The following is a 24,554-nucleotide window of genomic DNA, read 5'->3' as shown; positions in this document are numbered from 1 at the left end:
AGTGGGTCTTGACATAGAGAGCCTGTACATAAGCCTACCCCAGGATGACACCCTGCGTTTAATCAAAGAAACACTAGAAAACAGCACATGGGAGTTCAATACACCTAGGGACTTCATCATGCAGTGCGCAACCCTTGCCCTTAAGGGGAACTACTTTGAATTTGAGGGGGACTACTTCCTCCAAACAAACTGAACATCAATGGGCAGCACATTCGCCCCTAGTGTGGCTGGCTTGTACGTGTACCATTTTGAGACCACCCACATCCTCCCCCCCCCAAAATCCTTTCACCACCAATATAATATTTTTGAGTTGTTACATTGACGACATCTTGATGAAGTGGGCAGGCAAGGAGGGCACCCTCTCAACGTTTATGACATGGCTCAACGGCTATGACTCATACCTGCGATTTACAAGTATGGCTGACAATATGAAGTGAAGGTCAAAAAGGTGCGTGACTATCACACCAACCTGGCGCACTGTGTTGGCTGGGAACTTTTCCCTTTCCGATACACTCATTTCATCCATAATTAATCAAAGACTTGACTTTTTATCACGTTAGTTGAACTGTCTCTTCCTTGTAAAAACCAACGGAGACAACGAAATTCCATTTAGATATTTATTCAACATTTTCAAATGCGGCTGCTTTCCATTCCAGGCTTTAATCAACGGCACGTGTAATTTAATAAACATCAACGCTGGCCCTGCTTATGCAACCCAATGCATTTCGAGCCTTAAGCTCTTCGTCAGGGGTTCCTGAAAAATACAATAAGATATACTGTACCAATTGCGTCAAAATAAAGTACTTAAACATTAATAAAAATTAAAATTAATTAAATGGTGAAACGTAAAATGTGAAACACGCTCCTATTCTCCAACCCACTAATAATACCCGAATCAAAACATACTCTGACCACCCCAATTAGACAAAATGAAGTTAGCATTCCTGATCTTAACAATTAAAGCAAAAAAATGTCTCTTACAGACCACTACCTTCTACAAACCTACAACCAGGAATTTGCTACTCAAATTCGATAGCTTCCACCCACGTCCACTCAGGGAGAACCTTCACTACTGCCAGTTCCTTCGAACCAGAAGAAACTGTTGCAGGATTAAAGATTTTCATTGACAATCGTCAGACCTAGTGCAGAAACTCGAAACAAGAGGCTACCCCAATAAAATCATCTGTTCCTCAAAAAAGAGAGTACAGAACTAGAACAGAGAATCCTTACCAGAAGATACCCAACGAATGGACACCACCATACCTCTCACATGCATCACCCAATACAATATTGCCTCAAACCGAATAACCAAAATAATCAAAAAGAACTGGCGAATACTCAACACTGGAAATGACCGAACATTACATCACAAAGGGGCACACACATAACGATGCAAGATGGGTGATAAGCAAACAAATCAAAATCACCACCAGAACGGATGATAATCTTTTGTTACAGAAAGAACAACGTTGGGTCTATTGATTATTAACCCAGAAGACTGGGTTAAACGACAATATTCCTTGGAATGCGCTTAGTCACCATTAATTTCTCACCCATTCCTTGCCATATGATCTTCTGACATTGTACATATAGGGAATCTCCAATATCCATACCCGACACCCTATTGCCATACCCACCAGTACAGTGAGGGTTCCCACCAACCCACACCCTTTCCAAAGGGCACATACTTAACAAGGGGGACCACGCCACAACATTATGTGGTACCCTTAACGTGGACCCATATGCCCTCGGGTCCCTACAACCCCACAGGTCCGCACCATTAGCCATGGTTTACCCCAATCCGCACTGGGCATCCTTTCCCCAGCATGCGGATCGCCCATATAAACTATCTCTAATAATTAGACACAGTAGCTCTATTTGTTACCTCCATATATGTGAATTACCAGCAGACGCGCATTTATTGAATTTTATTATCACCCATCACTATGGGGTCAGTTTTACACACTACCCAGGACAGAGAACATAGTCTGTTTTCCCTGCCTCTGATGCAGTCCTAGGCCTACTGCCACGTCTGACGACATGACGCCTTCGCGGCATGACGCGCTCACTGCCAGTCATCAGCCAACCCGGCGGAAGATTACACTTCAAATACCAGCCTCCCGGGACAGCTCCCCATCCGCGGAATCCTGATTGGAAGGCAGGAACAGGTATGAGAAGAGGACAGACGACCTTGATGAAGTAAATATGACCTTCGGGCCTGCAGAACCAATTCTATTCGATGGGTCCTAATTGGAATCATAACCCTCACAGTAACGGGTAGTACCTCTCTAACTCTTTAACTACCTTCTACTTTCTCAGAGTGTGAGTACAGGTCCTGCCCCTCGCAGGATTCATGCTGCTTGTGATGAATTTATCACCGTAAGCCATAATTTCCCTAAATATCGAAACGGCTATAGATACGGATATAATCACCATAATCACGATAACGCATATTTCACAGTAGCCAATGCCATACAAGCACAAACGACACCTATTATCACTTCCACATTATTCGCAATATGGTTTAACATGGCGCATAGGTTGTCACAGATGATCACACTATGTGTTTATGTGTATTTTTTGTTCTTGTTTTGTTCCGTCTGTTCCATTCCTACAGGTTTTAAGCAGCGCAACGAGGCAATCATTACCCTCTCTCATCGCACCTTAGCGCGTGCAACACTCGAATAAGTCAAGCACAACACACATGAACTTCACTTAACCACGAGCACATAGGTCCTGAAGAAAGCTAGCATACGCAGTAACCTGGTTAAAACATGTAGACCTGACATTTTTAATATAGGATATTAAGAGACATTACCTCGGCACATATCCGACTCCTGCACCATTTTTTAACACTGCCAGAGGGCCCACCATTAAAAAATTCTTTAGTTAAAAGGGATCCAATAGACCGTTTTAAAACTTCCCCTTCACAGCACCACCCTGGTCTTACACAATACCTGCTCCGCTGTAATTCAGGCGTCAAAGCACACCCCAGGTGCACTCGGCACCTTGGGTGGGACCCGATGATGAAACATGCCACCAACTAGGTTGGTGGGTGATGGTTTTTATTAAAAACCAAATGGTTTTCCACACATAGGCATTCGAGATCCTAATTTTGTAAGCCAGTTCTTCTTGATATCTCCAGCATTACTTTAGGGGAAGTGAACTAGCCCCCACATTGACTCCTCTCTCTTTTTGATTGCCAGGATCTTAAGTAGGCCAGGAGGAGAAGCAGAAGCAGGTAAAAGAAAATGGGCACAACCATGCACCCTGCGTAGTGCCGTTCACGTTTATTTTTGGCGCAGAATGTGCTTTCAGCATGAACAAAATAGCACGTAAGGCAGAAAGAGCATTTTTATGCCCATTGGCAGAATCCCACAGAGTTTCACAGAGCTATTTGGTAACTTCATGGAATTCTGCGGAGTGAATTCCTCTGAGTTCCACCCAGGCCTACTCCTGATATATCGAGATTAATGGATATTCATCAATAAGAGGCAAAGTTATGCAGGGGAGTTAAAACGTGCTAGCGTGCAAATGACTTTGGTGGTGGTTAATGACTTGTCATGATCTCTGATACGCTGCTAGCATGATGAGTCTTGACAAATCTCAAGTTTTGGGTAGATCTGACAAAGGAGCAAAGGTAAACTAATATGTGATTTAGCACAACTTAGCATGTTTACTTTTCCCTTATTATATGGAGTTTCATATAAATCCATGAAGATGGGGCACAGTTCAGATAGTGGGTTGCACAGCCATCACAAATGAGTAGCACTGGTTGGTCTTTGGACCTGGCCTGTAGCCTGGCTGGGTATTTTATTTGTGGACACTGATTTAATGAGGTTCACAACCAAATGTTGGGACCGCAGACATGAAATAAATAACAGGAGCAAAAAACTTCTTTGTCATATGGGGGCTTTCATTTTAAAATAGATTCACAGAAAGTCAGCACCCCCGGCTTCAAGGATTGTCTGCACACTAATGGTCCAACTATCTCTACCTTTCAAACACACTGACACATTATTATTTGGGTACTTCACAAAATAAAGCTGTAGGGCCCGATTACGATGTCGGCCGGACTGCCATCGATGGCCTGCCGGCTGCGGTCCATCCGACATCTGTTGCCGCGATCCGGCGTTCACATTATGATGTGGGCAGTCGGAGGCAGCGGGCAGAGGGACCGACAGTCAGAGCGCAATACCCTCCAATAGGGGTGGTGCCTGCTCAGGCTGTAGGAATTACAATGTCCCTTACCGACAGCTTTTCCATGGCGGTCATAGAAAGGCATTCGGAAAGGGACTTTTGGAGCCCTGAGCACGGCCCTGTCCCCCCGGGAATCTCTGCTAAGGGTCCCGGGGGCACTTGTGGTGCCCCCAAATCATCCCTGCATCCTTTGCCAGGCACAAACATGTCTTTTTGCATTGAGGCTTATGCTGCAGCCCTTTTCTGGGCCACAGCATAAGCCTCAATGCGAAAAGGCATGTTTCCGACCGCCGCCTACACCGCAGTCTATCATAATTTGGAGGTTGGGACTGCCGGATACTCGTCCCGATGCCAAAGCAATGTCCGTCAGATGCTCATCTAACCAAGTTCTATAATTCCCTCAAGCAAAGATTCCTGTGCGAGTTAAAATGGGAACCACTGCCTTTTTCTACCATACCTTTAAGTGTACAAACCCTGCATTCAGTTTACATGAAAACTAAAGATAACACAAATAATGACTCCTGATATAATTATCTGTGAAGTAATGGCTGGATGTAATGGTGAAAATATGGATGAATTAAAGGATGGATGTTGGAACCAGCACAGGGAAGGGTCCAGGATGTTGTTCTCCTCAAAGTAGCAGGTCAGTTGTTTGTTTACGGTTTTCTCCATGACCTTTGCCGGGAACGGGAGCAGGGAGATGGGTCGGAAGTTCTTGAGGTCCTTGGGGTCTGCCTTGGGTTTCTTGAGTAAGGCGTTGATCTCAGCGTGCTTCCACCTCTACGGGAAGGTTGCTGTCTCGACGGAGGTGTTGATGACTTTCTGGAGATGGGGTGCGGACATTGATCTGTCAGAGATCCAGAGTGGATGGTGTTCATGATCTTGATGGTATAGTTGTCATTGATGTTGGTCCAGGAGAGCAGGCGGTTGGTGCTGATGGTGGTTATAGGGGTGCAGGCCTCAGTGGTTGTTGTGGTGGTTGTGGCGTTGAAGCTGTCGTTGATGTCTGCGATCTTGCGGTGGAAGAAGGTGGCCAGCGAGTCGCACAGGTCTTGCGAGGGTGGAATGTTGTTGGTGTTGGAGCTGGGGTTGGATAGTTCCTTCACGATGTTGAAGAGCTCTTTGCTGTTATGCGCGTTGTTGTCTAGGTGGTCTTTGAAGGAGGCCCTTAAGGCGGATCTGATAAGGTGATGGTGTCTGCGGGGGCGTTCTTGTGGGCTGCATGGCTGTCTGATGTTCGTTCACGGACCCAGATCTTCTCTAGCTTTCGGAAGGTTTGCTTGGAGGCCCAGAGGTTTTCTATGAACCAACTGGCTTTCTTGTTGGAGGGTTTCTTGATCGGGGTGAGGGTGTTGGCGCAGTCGTTGATCCACCATCTGAGGTTGTGGGTGTCGGGGTTGGTAGGGGCGGCGGGTGGGCTCTGGGCGAGGGTGGTGGTTAGCTGGTCTTCTGTGACTTTGCTCCAGCAATGGCGAGGCATCTGTTGGGTGCGGTGGTGCATGGTGGGTTTCTTGAAAGTGAAGAGAATGCAGCGATGGTCGGTCCAGTGGAGTTCGGTGGTGTGGTTGAAGGAGACGTGGGGGCTTGTGGAGAAGATGGGGTCAAGCGTGTGACCGGCGGAGTGGGTGGGTGTTGTCTGAGTCCAAGGTTGGCTAGGTTGGCGATCAGGGTGGTGAAGTTGGTGTTGTTGTTGTTCTTGAGGTGGAAGTTCAGGTCCCAGAGGAGGATGTAGTCCGTGGAGGTGAGGGCGTGTGTGCTGACGAAGTCTGCGATGGAGTCGCTGAACTGTGGTCAGGGTCCTGGGGGTCTGTAGATGAGGGTTCCTCTGAGGGTGGTGTTGGGGTCAGTTTGGATCTGAAAGTGCAGGTGTTTGGCGGTGCTGAGGTTGTCGTCGGTGTTGGTCGAGACTCTGAGAGTGTTCCTGTGGAAGATGGCGATTCCTCCTCCTGCTTCGTTAGTGCGGTACATTGCAGGGGGGTGGGGACGCAGGGACAAAGCTGCGGGAAAAACAAGCGTGGTCCGCGGGAGAACTGGGCACAGGAAGGAAATACAAGTTTAGGCAAGAAAACAAGTACAGGCACAGAGAAATAAAAACAAGTCTGGGCAAGAAAACAAGTACAGGCACAGAGGAATAAAAACAAGTCTGGGCAAGAAAATGTAAATGTAAATGTATTGGCATTTATATAGCGCACTACTTACCCGTAGGGTCCCAAGGCGCTTCGACCGCTGCGAAACCCTTCCTGGCTTCCCTGAGAGATGGTCCCTTAATGGGTATCTCCAGGGTGAGACCAGGCATCCCCGGCGGTCTGGTGGGGCCGTTAGTGAAGATGAGGCAAGCTAATGCCCAGAGTTGCCGAGTGTGATCGCTGATCAGAGTGGGCACCGAGGCGAGAGAATTATCGAGTCCGCTGACCCTGGTCCAGAAACCTGCCGCGTCGGGAATTGAACCCTGGTCCCGGGCGTCCTCTGCTCTCAGGTCTGCCGCCTCTAACCAGTGAGCCACACTACTTCACCAAGCAAGTTAGGCACAGGGGAAAAATACAAGATTAGGCAAAAACAATGCAGGCAGAGCCGTGCAGCAGCGTGTGGAGCGACCTGCCTGCGAGCAGGGTCAGAGGTCGCAATTGCAACATACCTAAGTGATTTGGATCCTGTAATGTTATGGCAAGACCGGAGGCATGCATTACGCATAAACCTTTTCTTCACTCCTTCTGAGCAGCAGCCATATAAGCTTCCAAAACAGAACTTCAAAATAACCCATCAGAATGTAATTTAGAACTTTAGAACTTTCTGTCCCATAAATACTCCATGTCCACCATCTTCTTCCCCTTTTGTTTGCTGCTTCTGCGCAGATAGGTATATAGAGCTTTGCTTAGAGTGTTTTTTAATGACTGATTATAAGCTGATGTATGCAGGAGGTTAATATTTCCCAATTTATGGGTATTTTTGGGGTAGATTGTCCTCATTTGTGGTATGTTAGCTGAGGGACTATTTTGTAATGTTTATCAATTATATTTGGAATATATTTATTGAGTTTAACCATAACTGCTAAACGATTTATACATTTTTTTTAATTGATGGTTATGAGTGAGTAGTAAATGTTTTTTTGCACGTACTTGTTATGTCGGTAATGTTCTTGGTCTCGCGCTGAGCTACCAGTTTGCTTAAGTGCAGAGAACCGTTTATTTCACCTCAGAGGGCGTCGGGGTTTCGGTTGTTCTGCTCGCACAGAAGCACATAGGGGATCACAGAAGCACGCTCTCTCCATAAGTGTCAGAACGTGTAGCACTTTACTATATAACCGCTCTATGTCGTTAATGGTGCATAGGCTGTTTTCTTGAGGAAGTTGGGCATTGTTTTGCTTCTCGGCCTGTTTCTAATAGAATTCAGCATGCAAAACGGTTTTCATGACAGCGAAACACCTAGTCGGAGTGTTCGCTGTCAGGAGAGGTCGACAGTGCTTTGTTTTTACTGAGGGAGAGTTATTTACTTGAAAAACAAGGGTAAAAACAAGAGATTACTGTAAAATAAATAGGAAAGATTATAGAATTTATATATAAAAAGTGGGTGAAGTGAAAGAAAAGACAATGTATACCTGTAAGTTGGAAATAAAAATAAATATGACTGAAAATCAGAAGGAGGGCTCCAATCAGGAGAAAGTATTAAGGAGAATGGTGAGTAAGGAGTTGCAAGCAGCTGTACGGGAGACAGGTTTTGGACAAGAGAGATAGGCGAAAAGTGGATGAGGAGGAATATTTTTCCATATCTGATGATGAAGACCTGAATAGAGGTCCTGGTGGAAAGTGCCTCAGGAAAAGTAGACATATGGAGCCCAAAGCAGTTCACAGAGATCAGGTGCCTGAGTAGGCACACAGAAAGGTCAGTTTCACACTGAGAGAGGAGTTGGAGATACAAGGAGAAGGATAAAATGATGATCTAGATAAGCATATCTAGATTTAGAATATAAGGATGTGTTGGATGAGGAAAGTGACATAAGCATTAAACAGAGGATGAAACATATGACAATGGTGGTTTATCTGTTTGGGGAAAAATAATTTCACCCAAGGGATACTAGACATCCCAGGGGCGAAGACTGGTGGCCTTTGGACCATGTGTTAGAATACATTAAGCCCACATTTCGCAAGTCCTTGAAAAAGGACAAAGGACATATTATGCAGGCAGAGTGTTCAAGGCCTGTAACAGATTAGATTAATCTGACACCAAATTTGGACCCTGAGTTAATTACTTATATGTTCAAATTAGGTAAAGATTCCAAAAATGGAGCTAGGAAAATCACTAAAAGTATGCTAGGATAACGTGTTGGACATCCTGGGGCCCTTAGCAACGATTTTCAATGCTGTGGAGGAAGGGTACTAATTTGGATCTCACTCTGTTAAGAGGGCGGTGTCAGCGTGCAGTTTGTTTTTTTAGGCAACGCAAATGCAGGCCTTTTGGTAGAGAGGCGTAAGACACTGCTTATGCGTATTCATCCGAAGCTGAGTGAGTTGGCTAGGAAAGAGTCTAATGAGGACCCCAAAAAAAGGCTTGTTATTCGGGGTTGGGATTGTGAAGTCCTTAACCAAATACGTGAAAATATTCTTGAGTTTAGACACAGTATTCTGTGAGCAGGGTGTTCTCAAACCGTTGTTTTTATGGTAGGACTGGTAGGAGAGGGCACCCTTCCGGCCCAACACATTACAGAGCCCATTATCAAAATTCGACATACCAAGGATATCCCATGGAGAAACCCAATTTTACCCCGAGATGGGCAGAGAATGAGGTCATAGTAGCAGAGCAGAGGAAGGGGACAAAATTCCAGGCAAGGTCAAGAACAAGGTTAGAACGAGGACTGCTTCTGGTTTTATCCCAAAAAGTGTGGGAGGAAGGTTAAGATGTTATAAGGAGCAATGGGATTCAATAACAAAGGATAGATGGGTGTTAGAAAACATGGCAGGTTGTTGAATAGAGTTCGAGTTGGAACTTACCAGTTGAAGGAACCAAACAAGTTGCTGTACCAGAGAAATCTAAAAAACGTCATTTAAAAGGAAGTGTTGCAAATGTTAGAGAAGAATGCAATCGTGGAGGTAGGAGAGAACGAAAAGAAATTTGAACATTTTAATAAAGACATTTATAAAAATGGCTCCCCTTAGCGACCCACAAAGCTAAAATAGTGGACACATTTGCAAATCAGGCCACCTTTGAACTTATGATGACATACTGTAAGGGTATTATGCAAGGTATGGGAGATTGCACTCATTTGTGTATGCTGCATGGAACTCAACAGTATAAACAAGCATTGCCGATGCCAATAGGTATGGCTTTACAAAAATGTTTTATATCAATGTAAAGCATAACAAATAAATACCATGGGAACAAGTAAAGGTTTTTGTGGAAGGAAAGAATTGTAGAATTAAATTGGTGTAGGGTAAAAGGTCAGGTGCCAAGGCGCACAAACGCCAAACCTTTCTGCCCCCATCCGCGACTGAACCACGTTTATTTAAAAAATAAATTGTGGTGGGTGTCACACTGGACCTGGGGATCCCATGGAAAAAAAAGAGAAGTGGGTTGACTTCTTTATTCTTTAGTGCCCGGGTTAGCTAGATCGTGGGGCATGCGGCTGTACATATTTTAAACAAATGGGGAGGTTCTTGAGGACCCCTGTGCCACGGTAACTGCCACCCTCCTAGGGCTTATTCTAAAGTATTGGGGTGGTCTTGTAGACCCCCCACTGCCATGTCCCTGGGGCAATTTCTAAATGAGTGCAAGGGAGGACCATAAGGCTTCCCAGGTATCCCGGGGACCGCCACCTCCCCGGGGCTAAGGAAAATGAATTTGGGGGGCCCCATGGACCCACCCTGCCCCAGGGACCACCTCCTCCCCGAGGCCTTCTTATTTTTAAAGAAATGAGAAGGGGGCCGCCTGGCCCCCTCTCCCGGGCCATTCCTGGCCCTGGGACCGCCACCTCCCCAGGCTGGCTTTACAAGTAAGAAAGGAGGGTGGCCGAGTGCCCCGCCCCTTTCCGGAGCCATAGATGGCACAGGGGACGGCCATGGTGCCCACCCCAGGGATATAGCTGATTGCTGTGGCTTTGCAGGAGCTTTATCGCTCCCACAAAGCCACAGAAAATGTTCTGCTTCCAGGAAGAGAGAGCAGAATTGCAAAATACTGCATGGTTAGAAGCTCCCTGTGTCTAAAAGCAATGCTGCTTCCCGCCGGAGGCAGTAAACCAGCAGGCACCGTGGGGGCCTTAAAGCCCCCACGGTCCCCAACAGATGTGAGTGGGTGCCCTGGGTGGGACCAGGGCACCCACAATAGAGTCCGGTGGATGGGGTCCCCGGTGCCAAAATCGGCCCAGGGAGGGGGACAGCGCACTACCATCCTGTATTACCTGTAGGCCAGACCCCAGTGGATGTGGTCCCGGGGGCTGTAACCGGTCTGGGAGGAGTGACACAGGGCTCTGTTCCCCAAACAAAAAAATAGCAATCAAAAAAAGACTTAGCCCCAGGGGATGGGGTCCCCGATGCTGAAATCAGCCTAGGAGGAAGGCCATGTAGACCCCCTCTCCCATTTTAAAATGTCCTGGCCCAAAGGCATGGGGTTCTCAAATCGGGCCAGGGAAGGGGGGCCAAATGACCCCCCCCCCCACCTAATGACAGAAAAAAAACTGCCATGGCAAGATGCTGGATGCCCCACCCACTCTTACCACCACACTGCAAACACACCTCCTAGGGCAGTGGCGGCTGGTGACATTTGAAAGTGGTGGAGTGTAAAATTATTGTTATACTGCACCGAAGCGAGCGTAACGAGTGAGCCAGAACAACCAAAGGGGGGTTCAGGGGGGCATTCCCCTGAGAAATTAAAAAAAAAAAGAGTGGACAAATGGTGCATTTTCAAGCAAATTTGAGAAAGCAATAAGGTTAATAAAGCAATTGTTAAAGTGCAGTTATTACATTTATAAAGAGAAGTCATATAACATAGGTAGTTGCTTATTCAGTATAACCACAGAGCTTCATAAGAGACTTCGATATACAATGCATTGCTGAGTAATATCCAAGGAAGCATTTTTTTATTACCCACAGTGCTGTACCAAGACTCCAAGAGGCAATATGGAAACATGAAAAAGGATCAGGGTGCTGAAAAATAGCCGTGAACATACGCTTCCCAGCCCAGTACATGAGCTCAGCAGCACCCACATGTTTAACGGGCATACCTGCCTCGCCCAGAGAACTGGAAACCAAACACAGGGGAGTATTACATGTTTAACATGCCAGAAACCAACTCCCCACCTTCAGTCTTCATGCTGAACAAATCAAACATTCACCCCCAGTCACAGATCTCAGTTAAATCCATTTTTTTGGTGTGCCAGAACGATTATGATCTGGAACAGGCCACTTCAATAAAACAGGTCAATTTCACAAAACATAACACATCCCTTGCACCTGCCTTAAAGGTAAACATATGGCTCACTATACATCATTGCATATCTAAAAACCAGCCAGAAAAACTCGACAAGGCAAAATTACAAATTATTCTGCAAAAAAAGCTCATTCTTGCTTATAATAGGTGCACATGACAACAGAAATCGCCATATTCGGTTGCTGATGCCTGCTCTAGAAAGTAAACTAGGATCACTAAGTGTGACTAGATGCTAAAGAGATCAAAGAAATTAGCAAAATCCACAAAAAGGATTTCCATACAGGTAAAACAGATTAATAAAAGTACAAAGAAAACATGGAAGCAATAAGGTCACCAAACACCACAAATCCTCTGCAAAAAAGACCAATACAACAGGTGCACAGTAAAGCCTTTCTAATGTATTGAAGTGAAGGAAGTGTCCGATTTGCAGTGGACTATTATTCTAACATCAGGGGCAGCATCAGAAAAAGCAAGGCTGAAACATGAGGATGTTGTATTTTGGAAGGGCCAGCCTTGCTTCTGGTGACTAGGGCCACCTGCCAGATTTAAAACCTATTCAACAGGCTAATGTATAACAAGTACTTGTAAGTTAGGCAGCAATGTTCAAACAAAATGCAGGAGTGCAGTGAGAAATATTGTAAATTAAAATCAACATGAGTGGTGTGAGGGGATTTCAGCACGCCAGAGATAAGGCAAGGGAATTTCAGCAAGCCTGAGATAAGCAGGCAAAGCATGAATCCAACCATACAGACTAACAAACTTTTTTTTGCCAAGGCCACTCATAGAGTCAAACTTGCATTTTTAAATCTTTCACTTTCGCCAAGTCAGCCACTAAATCATATGGGACAATTATCAGCAAATTCCCTCCGACTGGCCTCACGCCTCCTGAGGTAATGTAGCTGACCAACTTTGATGCGCCATGCATGCACACATTATGTTCAGTGTATACATCTGGGTACCCTTTACAGCGATGCAGCAAACAGCCAATCATTTATTCCACTCTAATTAGCACTCAAATAGGCTCTCTACCTGCAAATGAAAGAAGTGCAGGCTCGTCCCATGCAAATGAAACAAGTGCAGACTTTCTCACTGCAAATGAAAGAAGTGCAGGCTGTATCTTGTCAAAGGAAAGCAGAGCAGGTACTACGTTCCGGACTGTGCCTCACAGTTGTCAGTCATTGAGCACATGCAGCACAGGAAAGCTTACAGTGCTGTCTTCTTCCACAAAAATGAGTACACGCATCACACCTCGTCCTTTTACAATAATAAGTACACCACCGTGCAGCTGAGCACTGCATGTTTCCTGGATCGGCTTGCAGTGTAGTGTAGTGCAGTCAGTGCAGCCTTGTGTTACAATGAGCTCAGGCCACTGTAAAGCCAATAACTCCAGCACTGAGAGCGGGTGCAGCGCGAGATGTGCAAACCCACAACCGAACCTCTAGGCCAGGCTGCACACTCAGTACACATTGTCAACACCCCCTTACTTCCGCCCGTGCCCCCTCCGCCGCCCTTCTCCAGGGCACCTCAACTCTTCGCAGCTCAGAGTTAAGAATTACAAATAAGTATGTGTTTTTGGATTTTGTTATGGTTTAATTGTATGTACAGCCCATGTCGAATTCATAGTTGAATTATAGCAAAGAAATATAGGTCATGAGGGAGCATTGTTAGTGCACAGGTGGAGTTTGGACACTGGTACAGAAGAAAGAACATATAAACTGTTTTGAGATGAAAGCAGGTTTGTTTGCACTATAAAATTTCAAGAGAAATTTGAGAAAGCGCTGTGCTATTAAAGATGGTAGCTTGTTTAAACAAAATTTGAGGAAGCTAATTAAAGAGACTGTTAGATTTAGTAAAAGAAATGTGGGAATTTTGCTTGGGGCACAATATACATTTGAAAGCAGACTTTTTGCCTGGAAATCAAAATGTGAAAGCAGATTGGAGTTCAAGAAATGTGATAGATTACAGGGATTGTAAATTGAGAAAGGATATTTTTTGAAGGATTTTGAGGTTGACAGGACCTTTAGAGATAGACCTGTTTGCTCCAAGACTGACTTTTCAGTTGCAAAGTTATGTCAGTTGAATACCAGATCTGGGAGCAGCGGCTGTAGATGCTTTTATGAATTTTCCCCATTCTCAATGATTTAGAGTATTGGTACAGGTGAGGAGACAGAGATGGCAGCTAAACCAACAGCCAACTCGCCACCTTCATCGAAGAGCACCACATCCTCGACTCCTCCCAGTCCGGCTTCAGAAAAAAACACAACACAGAAGCCGTCCTCCTTGCCGCAACAGATGACATCTGCTCCCTACTGGAAAGAAGAGAAACAGTAGCCGTCATCCTCCTCAACCTCTCAGCGGCATTTGACACAGTCTCTCACTGCACGCTAATGCGCAGACTCCATGGCGCAAGATTCACTCCTTCCTCTCTGGCAGAATGCAGCGGGTAAGACTCCCCCCATACCTCTCGGACCCTACACCAACCACCTGCGGAGTTCCCCAGGGGTCCTCCCTCAGCCCCACGCTCTTTAATGTCTACATGGCCCGCTCACCCCCATTGTCAGAACCTACGGACTCAACATTGTGTCATATGAAGACGGCACCCAACTCATTCTCTCCTTATCCAATGAACCCAAAACCGCCAGACACAACTTTCAAGAAGCCATGGAAGCCGTCGCCAAATGGATGAAAAACCCATGCCTACAACTCAACATCAACAAAACAGAAGTACTTATCATGGGCCCAACCCTGATGCTTGGAATGACACCTGGGGGCTCCCCGCCCTCGGAAACCCGCTCACCCCCACGGACCACACATGCGACCTTGGAATCATCCTGGACTCAGAGCTGAAAAGAAACCGCTTGATCAACTCCGTCGCATCCTCCTGCTTCCACACTCTCTGCCCCCTACGTAAGACCTTCAAATGGATCCCCCTCATGCACAGAAAGACCATTACTCACGCCCTCATCACCAGCAGAGTAGACTACGGCAACACACTCTACGCCAGAATAAACAAAAACCTTACCCGCAAGCTACAAACATCCAGAACGCCGCCGAAAGATTGGTCCTCAACCTGCCAAGACATTGCCACATCTAGCAGCACCTGCGCACACTCCACTGGCTCCCCATCGAGGCTAGAATCACCTTCAAGATTCTCATCCATGCACACAAGGCCCTCCACGACATCGGACCAGCATAACTGAACAGCGGACTCAAATTCCACATACCCCAAAGGAGCCTACGATCAGCCCAGCTCTCCTACGCCATGGTCCCCCGACCAGAAAGAAAAGTTCAGGAGGTCGCTACTTCTCCTTCCTCATGGCCAGAGCCTGGAACGCCCTTCCTCTCCACCTCAGACAGACAACATTGCTCCCCATCTTCGCAAGAAACCTCAAAACCTGGCTCTTCGACAGACCCCCTCCTTGATGGACTGGAACCTACACTCCCCCCACAGTGCCTTGGGACCCTTACGGGTGAGTAGTCGTGCTTAACAAACAACTGATTGATTGATTGATTGCTAGTACTAGTAACTCCTTTTTGGAAAACTCAGCCTTGGTTTCTAACAGTGATGGAATTAGAGATAGAGGAACCGCATTTAATAATGTCATGCAACGGTTTTTTATCAGGCATAGAAAACAAGGAGCAACCTTTGGTAAAGTCAGGTTCTCTCATCCTTCTACTTTAGGGGAAATCAGGCATTCAGGAAGATTCATAGGACTTAGAATTCAGCTTCCTCAATGAGTCATGGGCTCCAGGTACAAGGAAGCAGTATAGTGGCGCATGGAAGGTATGGTTACATTGGTGCATGGAAAGAGATTTGAATCCCATGGAAGAGGATGATGGAGAGACGGCAACTATTTTTGCAGATTGATTTAAGAAAGGGATTGCTACAGATTGGCTGTAGCAGCTGGCCATTCTGTACTGCAAGACTTATCTGTAGGTAGGAGTCCTTTGATCTGCAGAGTGATGAAGCGAACTTGGTTGAAGAGACCTCCTAAAGCTGAAGTATCAGACTTTGTGGAATGCGACTCTAGTTTTACAGTTATTTTTGAATTTGCCATATAACAAATATTTGGAAGTATGGAAGTAAACTTGGAAGTTAGTGACATTATTATGTCTCATCTGATTCAGAAGAGCTTTAGATGTTTGAGCATTAGAAGTTTCTCATAGCTATTTTCAGCCAGACGGTGTCATTTTTTAGATTTTTAAGAGTACAAAAACGATTTCAGGGTCTATTTCTTACCATAGTTTTGATAATTCTCCAGATTTGTGTGTTCTGTGATGTTTGAAGGAATATGAATAAAGAATGCTAGTTAAGAGACGTGCAGGGGTAGAACAGTTGTTAATATCTTATGTAAAACTGTTTATAGCTGTTACAAATGCACCTATAGCCAGATGGGTAAAGGCTGCAATGAAGGAGATGGGTGTGGATATGTCAAAAGTTACAGTTCATTCTGTCAGGGTGCTATGGCAAGTAAAGGGTTGTTTGATAGGAAGATGATTGGAGGACCTCATGAAGACAGCAGATTGGTCTGCTGTCAAAACATCTCAGAGATTTTATTTCAAAGTGATAGAACATGTTTCAAGCTGAGTTGTGAAAGGCTTTGAACATGCATAATGCTATCCTCCTTCTTGCCATAAAACAATATTTCCTATAGGTTTATTGAATAAAGAATTGTGTTTCTATTCAAGACAAGGATGCTGGCATTTTACCAACCATCCTTCCTCTGAAGGAAGTTGAGTGGGTAGGGAATTCTTAAGAGTTGTTACTGTATGTTAATTTAATGAAATGTAAATTGTTTTCAGAAGATTTATATGTTGTTAGTTAAGGCATGGTAGTATGTGTTTTGATTTCTTTTGCAGATATTTTGGAGTGGTTAAGTTTGCGGATTGCAGAAGAAATATGGAAGAAGAATTTGAGGGTAGAGAAAAACAGAGAAGGAAGAAGATGGTGGACATGGAGTATTTATGGGACTGAAAGTTCTAAATTACATTGTGATTTTTTTTAAAGTTATGTTTTAGAAACTTTTATGGTTGCTGCTAAGAAGGAAAAAATAAAAGGCTTATGCATAATGCTAGCGTCCTTGTCTTTAATAAAATAATAACTCTTTATTCAGTAAACATTTAAAAATCATCATTCTCTATTGATTTTGACACTGCAGATATCAGTCTGTATTTTTGTTAAACTGAAAGAGTACGTGCAATGAAAATAGAGCAGCAGCAGATTGTTTTACGTTACCTTTTCGGAAGAAATTTTCCTTGTCTTTTTTAAAAAACTCCACTGGCATGGCATTGGTTTTTGAGTCCACCTTCATGCTTTTGAATGTCGACTGTTTCACAACTTTGTCCAGTTCCTGATCATCCAGCTGCTTTCCCAGGAACTTGCATATCTTGATTACTGCAGATCGCAAGTCCTGAAACAATGTTTTGGCTAAAATATTAATGTGCATCATCAGCTATGAAAACAAATTCACTATCAAATGACAGAACTTAGTGCCACATGTATCACTGGTCTGGTCAAATAAACTTGTCGCACTTTGTGGCCAACATTTATGTGACCAGTGTGGAATTTTGTGGACCAACCTAGGTACTAATAGGTTGGTTCACAAATTTCTTAAAAAGAATTGAGTCGCAATTTGACATACATGATTAATAGACTGCAAATTGTGATTCAACTCGATTGGCCACAGTTACACGAATGGCGCCCTGCATGGGAAAGCAGATCATCATCTCTGTGATTGTTTTTAAACAAATATTTTTTTTTAAACTAATCAGGTTTCCTTGAAAGAACCAAGGCTGCTTCTTTTTAAAATCTCTAAGAGAAACTTTTTTACAATCCCAAATTAGAAGGGGTTTAACAGGTAAATATTTACAGACACATGAAATGGGATCTGCACATAGGAATAACTTATTTTGCTTTCACAAATGCTATTTTCAAATCAGAGCGTCTACAACCACAAAATAGGTTAGTACATCTGGTGCCTGCTTTGCGTGTCCCAGGACACATTGATATTAGATTCCCTTCTGTAATCCAGATAGTGCACATAAAGCACAAGTGCTATATTCAGAGGGCTTTCCCTCATTTACATGGGGGTGTGGCCCCATGAAAATGAGGGACTCCCTTTGCCTATGCGCCTGGGCCATATTACAGATGTGGGCAAACTAGATTTCAGGAGGCATTCTGTCAATTTGCCCGTGATGGCAGCCCTCTGGAGGGACCCCCAAGACATTCCCATGCAAGTGAAGGCAGTCACTCACTGCACCCACCAGCAAGGGGATCTCCATTCCCCCTTCAAAGTGCAGGCGGGTTGCCGTCTGCACTGTGAAAACACTGAGTGGCTACAAAGCAGCAAGTTTGCAGCTGCCCTGGGGGAAGGGCATTCACCATAATGCGTGTACATTTTTTAGTATTTAAAGGTGCGCCGGACACAAACAACGAAAATGCGCCATTTACAACATACGGGCAGTGGCCCTTGGTTTTATGTTTAACATTTTGGGCCTGGTTCCCACAGCTTTTACTATAATTAGATGTGAATTACTCAAGGCTTGAGTGTGAGATAAACTTCAATATAAAAATGTATTCACCAATTTTATTTCTACAAATATATATGTTAAGCTTGACTTGTAAGTGCACTTTCAGGATTAAGAGACAGTTATTTATGGTTTCCATGAGAAGCATGTCTTACTTTTACAAACTATGCACAGAAAATGCTTTCTCAATGTTAAGCACACCTGAATATTTGTGTATATTTCACAGATGACACGAGGAGGGTACTACTCATTGAAAAGTATTTTGTGAATCAAGATATTCATTTTTCACTAGATCTTCTGCAAGGATTTGAATGTCTCTAGGAAATCCACTTTTAATGAGCCATCCAGTGTAGACTAAAAAAACTGTTGTCTTTACACAGTCTTTACACAGTCCTGCACATCTAAAGGCATTCTAGAATGTGTGTTTGCTTGATGGCGTCAGCTGGTGTGTGGAGATCTAGTGTGACTTTTCTTCACCGGATGCTGCTTTAATCTGCTTTTTCTACTTTCAAATCAAATTTAGGATTCCAAAATCTAGCTTTATAGGACTTGTGGTTTAACAAATGCATAATTTTGCTAAATCTCTCAACACCAGTGCTTCTTGAGCTTTTGACATCTGTGGACCCCCACTTAAGCATTACTGGAGTCTGTGAACCCCAATGAATCAGTATCAAAATTTGGGACACTCCCACTGAGTTACTATTGGATTCAGAGGCCCAGGGCATAAGCAATTTCGATGATTTGAGTAGCAAAACAATACACAAAAATAAAGAAACATGCACTCACCAAACAAATACACATATGAATAAATATTTTATTTAACTCACAAACAAATATAAAAATTCACATTTTTATTTTAATGGGAAGATAGGAGCTTTTATAGATTAAATTGAAGAAATCCATCGACCATATTACAGTTTATCTGATGCACGTTCAATGCTCCTAGGAATCAGTCGTGAATACCAAGTTACATTTTAGTCTCCAATTTCAAATGTCTTCACATTTTCAGAACGCTTTAAAACATGTAACTTTATATTCTGTTCCTTTATTTATATTCCCTTTATTAATCTGTTAATGTTATTTATTTTTTTTAATTCCAGCGGACCACCTGAGTAAGCTTCACAGACTAGCCGGGGTCCCCAGACCACAGGTTAATGGCCACTGCTCTAAACTGTCCTGGATCTGTCATTGCACTTCCGAAGATGTGGCCTTCAGCACTCAACACCACAAAGGTTTAACAATAAAGTATTTTTCCCAACATTGATTCCACTCTCTCGTTGGTTGTAGTCTAATTTGTAATACTTTGAGGTCCATACATTAAGATCTTTACCCAGTTTGGTGTCTTTTTCAGTATGAACTTCTCCTCAGAGTTTCTTCTATTAACTTCATGATGTTAAATTGTCTTCCTTAAATAATATTAGCCACCTAACGTTCTGCAAGTAGACCTTTTTTAAATCATGGGGTTCTTACCTTCCCCATCGAATAATTAATTCCTGAGAAAGGTCTTTGTGCCCTTTTAAAAAGGACAATCACACTCTTCCAGTAAAACTACAGTCTCCTTTTTTAGGTTTAAATCTTTTTATTTGAAATCTGCGCCTGGAAAACAAGATAATCAATGCAAATTTTACATAGCCCTCATCAATCATAAACTTGGGAAGGATTATGAGAATTCTCAGTTGAATGAGTATAGTAGTCCAAACTTTTCCCAATCCCAGCAAGATGGAAAGGCAAGAGGTAGAATACAGTGCCAAACAGGCGAAACCCCCCCACCCCCAAAACCCCCCGTACTCCCCCCTCCACTCACCCTCCTGTCCAGTGCTCGAACTGTCCTTCAAATTCCTCCACTTCAGCTCCTGTCATATGCCTCCTCTGTCCCTCCCTTATGAGGTCTCCCTCTCAGAACCGGTGAATCTCAACAAGCGAAGGTACTTTGGGCAGGTAAGTTCTCTAAATTCAGTAATCAAAAGTGAGCGGAACGGTTGCCAAAGTTCTTCATATTGGTCTATATCCCCGGCAAGTGTAAGCGACATCTTCTCCATCCCCAATACACCCCACAATCGATGGAGCCAGCCAATAGTGGAGGGGATGGTGGTGGTGCGCCAGTGTATTGGGATATTTTGCATGGCGGAGCCTTGTGCAATAGCTATCTGGCGTCCCCTACGTGAGCGCAAAGGGTATGTCAAGGGGTTAGGAAGCCCAAGTATAATGTACGTAGGAAAGCGTGGCAACTCGGTGTGAAAGTGATTGTCAATCTCATCTATTACTTGCATCCAATATGTCTGTATCAGGGGGCAATCCCACAAGATATGCAGTAGCGTGCCAGGGTGCCACCAACCCCTCCAGCAGTTTTTATCTTTGCTACGGTCCATCTCGCCTATTCGTTCCGGGGTGTAATACCAGTATGTGGTGATCTTAGTTAGCGTCTCTGTAAGTCTGGTGTGGTATTCTGAGTGGCGTGCCCTGTAAGAAATCTGGTCCCATTCTTTGTGGCTCAGGGTCCTGCCCAACTCCCGCTCCCAGCGTTCCCTGCCCGGGTTATAGAGGTGGGCCGGTTGTGGCTGAAGGAACTTGTAAAGATCAGATATTAATTTAGTATCTGTGGTGCGGGATAGGAGCCATCTCTCGTATGGCTGAAGGCGTCTGTCTGCCATTTCCTTCACCTGTGGTTGGAGCGCCCAGTGGCGGACCTGAAGGTAGCGCATCTGCTCCGTCTCGGGGAGGTTGTATTTCTGCCTGAAGAGCGGGTAGGAGAGCACTCCCTCTGGGCTATAGATATGACATAGGCAACAACATCCTGCTCATCGCCAATGGGCATAGACTCCTCTGGCCATGCCCGGGGTGAATTCCGGGTTATCTACCAGAGGCGTGAGTGGTGAAGGGAAGGTGGTGAGATCATGTGTAGTGTTAGTGGCATCCCATACTTGTAGTGGTACCCTTGTGATGAATGAGGCGTAGAGGTTAGCCGGACGGGCGGCTTTGTTAAGGAAGGGGATCTCCAGAAGCGGGCGCCCTGCCACGGCCTGGTCCCATTTGCTCCACTCCACCCGATAGCACAGCTGCGCTGCCTGGAAGTATTTATGTAGATCTGGTATTCCCAGTCCCCCCGCCTCAGGAGCCAAAGTAGTCAACGCCCTCTTCATTCTCGGCTTCCGGCCTTGCCAGATAAAACCGGCGAGGTCAGTCTGTGTTTGTCGTATCCATCCCGCGGGAGGCCGGAGCGGTAGGGCTCTGAAAAGATACAAAATTTGGGGTAAGATGGTCATTTTTACCGCTGCTATCCTGCCCAGCCAAGAGAGGGGGAGATTTCTCCAACGGCCCAGTTCTTCGCGAATTTTCTTTTGAAGCGCATTATAGTTGACCGCCGTCATTGTGGGAAGTGTGGGGGTCAGCTGGATCCCCAGATAAGGTACCGCGTCCGTCGCCCACTGGATGGGAAAATGGGACTGCAGGTACGTCTTGGTGGTGGGTCTCAGAGATAGGTCGAGGGCCATAGATTTGTCTGTATTCATTTTAAAACCGTCAACGGTTGCAAAGGCATCCAGTTCTGCCATGCATGCCGGCAGGGCTGTCTGTGGGCTGCTAAGTGTGAGTAAGATGTCATCCGCATAAAGGCTAATGGTGTGGGTGTAGCCACCGAATTTTATTCCCGTCGCCGTTTCGTTTTGGCGTATCCTCTGAGCAAAGGGCTCCATATATAAAGCAAAGAGCAGAGGCGACAGTGGGCATCCCTGCCTTGTGCCCCTCTCGATGTCGAAGCTCTGTGAGTTATAGCCGTTTACTCCGACCACCACTTTAGGAGCTCTCTAACAGTTAAAAATGAAAGTGCAGAATTTCTCTCTGATGCCAATCTTCTTCAGGACCATCTCTAGATACGGCCAGTGGACCCGGTCAAACGCTTTCTCGGCGTCCACTGCAAGCATTATATGCTCCCAGGGAATTCGGGAGGTTTTTTCTACCAGGTGTGTAACCCTCTTGGTGTGATCTACTGTTTGGTGATTCAGGATAAATCCCGCCTGGTCCGGGTCTGCAAGTCCTGGTAGGTGGGGGTCCAGTCATGCCGCCAGGATACTTGTGTACAGTTTGAGATCTACGTTCAGTAGCGAGATGGGCCTGTATGAGCCACACTTGGTTCGGTCTTTTCCAGGTTTTGGTATGACTGAGAGGGATGCACTCAGAAGGTCATAGGGGATAGCACCGGGTTCTGAGAAAGTATTGAAAAGATGGGTGAGGATCGGAGCTAGAGTTGTGCAAAAGGACTTGTAAAAAAGGGCCGTAAAGCCATCCGGCCCTGGGGCCTTCCCTGGTTTGAGTTTGGAGATGGCAGAAATCACCTCCTCAATGCAGATATCTCTGTCTTGGTGATCCGCTTGGGAGGGCTCTAGGGAGGGTAATGTGACCGAGTCCAGATAAGTCGCCGCCGCCTGAACGTCTAGAGGGTCACTAGTGTAAAGAGTTGGCTAGAATTTCTTAAAGGTTTCTGCGATCTCTGCGTCTTCCGTGGCCATAGACCCGTCTGTACGAGAGAGTTCTTTCACTACCTGCTGTTGGCACATGGCTCGGAGCCTATTTGCCAACAAACGGCCACATCTATCCCCTCCCGTGTAGTAGGCATGTCGCAGCCTCAAGGCCGCGTATTCTGCCCGGTCCATATCTAGTGCTGATAGGAGATGTCTAGTCAGTTTAAGTTGCTTCCATATTCTCGGAGCCCCCGTTCTTTGGTGGATGCGTTCAAGCTCCCGTACCTTCTGTGTAAGTTTGTCCCGGTTTTGTTGTCTGTCTTTAATCTCTCCTGAGGAGATGGCTTTAAATTCCCCTCGGAGTACTGCCTTCATGGCCGCCCATTGTGTAGCCCGGGTTGTGTCATTGTTGGCGTTGTGTAACTGGTAGTCTTGTATGACTTCCTGGATGCGTTTCATAACGTCTTTTCTATGCAAAAGAGTGTCCCGCAGTCGCCAGACCCTATGGGGGATCGAGCAGGTGGTAATGCAAGGGTGGTGGTAACCGGCGCGTGGTCTGACAATGAGGGCATCCCTATTTCCCTTGAGGCGGACATAGAGCAAACTGGGCTTGAAGTCAACAGGTGGTCCAGTCTTGCATATGTTTTGTGTGCGTTCGAATAATAAGAGTATTCTCTGTCGTGGGGATGTGTGCGGTGCCAGAGATCGTGGAGATCGAGTTCTGCTAGTCGGTCAGTGCAGTTGGCGGGGAATGCGCCAGTCTGAGGAGTACGTTGTGCTGACCTATCTAGGACCGTGTCAAACACCATGTTGAGGTCCCCCCCTAGTATTATGTGTATGTCTGGTGTGTCAGTGACGTCGGTGAGGGCAGAGTGTAGAAAGCGTTCTTGGCCGTTGTTAGGACTGTAGATGGACCCAATTGTAAATAATAAACCACCCAGGGCAAAGCGATATACTAACAATCTTCACTTTTGTTCTGCACATTTATGTAGGACCTCCCCTTTAAATGTCCGTGCCACTAAGATCGCCACTCCTGCTGTCTTGTTGGGGCCCGAAGAGAAGAGCTCGGTCGGAAACTTCCGGGAGCGGAGCCGGTGACAATCCTGAGCCATCAGATGGGTTTCTTGTAGCAGACAAATGTATGAGTGGGAGTTTTCTAGTAGGGACAAAACGGCACGTCGTTTGACAGGATTGTTTAGCCCTCGTACATTCAGGGTTAAGATCTTAAGGGTTGTAGGCGGCATGAGGACCGTTGGGGACAGACCTGCTAATTCCCATCCCTGAGGGAATGCTGAGTGTCGACATGAGGCCTCTGCTATTCTGAATAGGACGGAGCACTGGACAGCCCACACTCTCTCCCACCCTTCCCCCTCCCTTCCCCAGCCAACTCCCCCACCCATCTTCCCCCAACTTCTTGCCCCAACGTCAACCACTTCCCCCCTAACTACCATCCCCCCCAAACCCCCCCCAGAACCATCCCGTAGAAAACTGCTACTCATAGTCTCGGGCCTATCAAAACAGAGTTCAGGTCCGTAGAGAGTCAATGTAGTGGGAGTGTGGCGGCGGCTGACTCAGCGGCTCCCCCGCCCATCCCCCATGTATTGCTATGGTAGAAGTAACACATTCCCCCTCATCAACATCTTACAGTTTGGTCGCTGTGTTGTCAACCACCTCCTGTATCACTGCTTCTCGTTCCTGAGCAGCTGTGGTGGGGTCAGGCCTCGGGATAGATCTGGGCGACCGTCGCCGTCGTACAGTCTGCCACCCCCCTCTGGAGCGTCGCGGGGGTCCGTCCTGTGATCCACCTGGTGCCTCTTTGCTTTGGGGTCCGTGAGCCGCAGGGGGTTCTGAGGTAAGACGGCCGCCAGTTCCAGCCCCCGCGTGGGTGTCCCCGTCACTCCGGACAGGCCCAGACCAGGGCCTCGATTTTGGCGGCAGGCGCGCTGATGCAAT

At 45.8% G+C, this 24,554-nt stretch overlaps 1 protein-coding gene across 2 annotated transcripts in view; it reads right to left on the bottom strand.

The window, feature by feature from the left end:
• The window catches only part of LOC147707959 (amine sulfotransferase-like), a 323,007-nt gene that overhangs the window by 171,100 nt on the left and 127,353 nt on the right, over window positions 1–24,554 (bottom strand). Inside the window, exons 6-7 of one of the 2 annotated variants that reach the window (XM_086926763.1) lie at window positions 16,853–17,027; window positions 606–754 (exon numbers count right to left, since the gene is read on the bottom strand). In XM_086926763.1, the coding sequence (XP_086782889.1) occupies window positions 681–754; window positions 16,853–17,027 (249 nt within the window). In that variant the 3' untranslated portion in view covers window positions 606–680. Of the gene's footprint in view, window positions 1–605; window positions 755–16,852; window positions 17,028–24,554 lie in introns of those variants that run through there. The other variant, XM_086926762.1, reaches the window with a different exon arrangement.

The sequence above is a fragment of the Lissotriton vulgaris genome, chromosome 6 (assembly GCF_964263255.1).
Source record: "Lissotriton vulgaris chromosome 6, aLisVul1.2, whole genome shotgun sequence".
Lineage (NCBI taxonomy): Eukaryota > Metazoa > Chordata > Amphibia > Caudata > Salamandridae > Lissotriton > Lissotriton vulgaris.
This window is presented reverse-complemented; position numbering and strand designations above follow the sequence as displayed.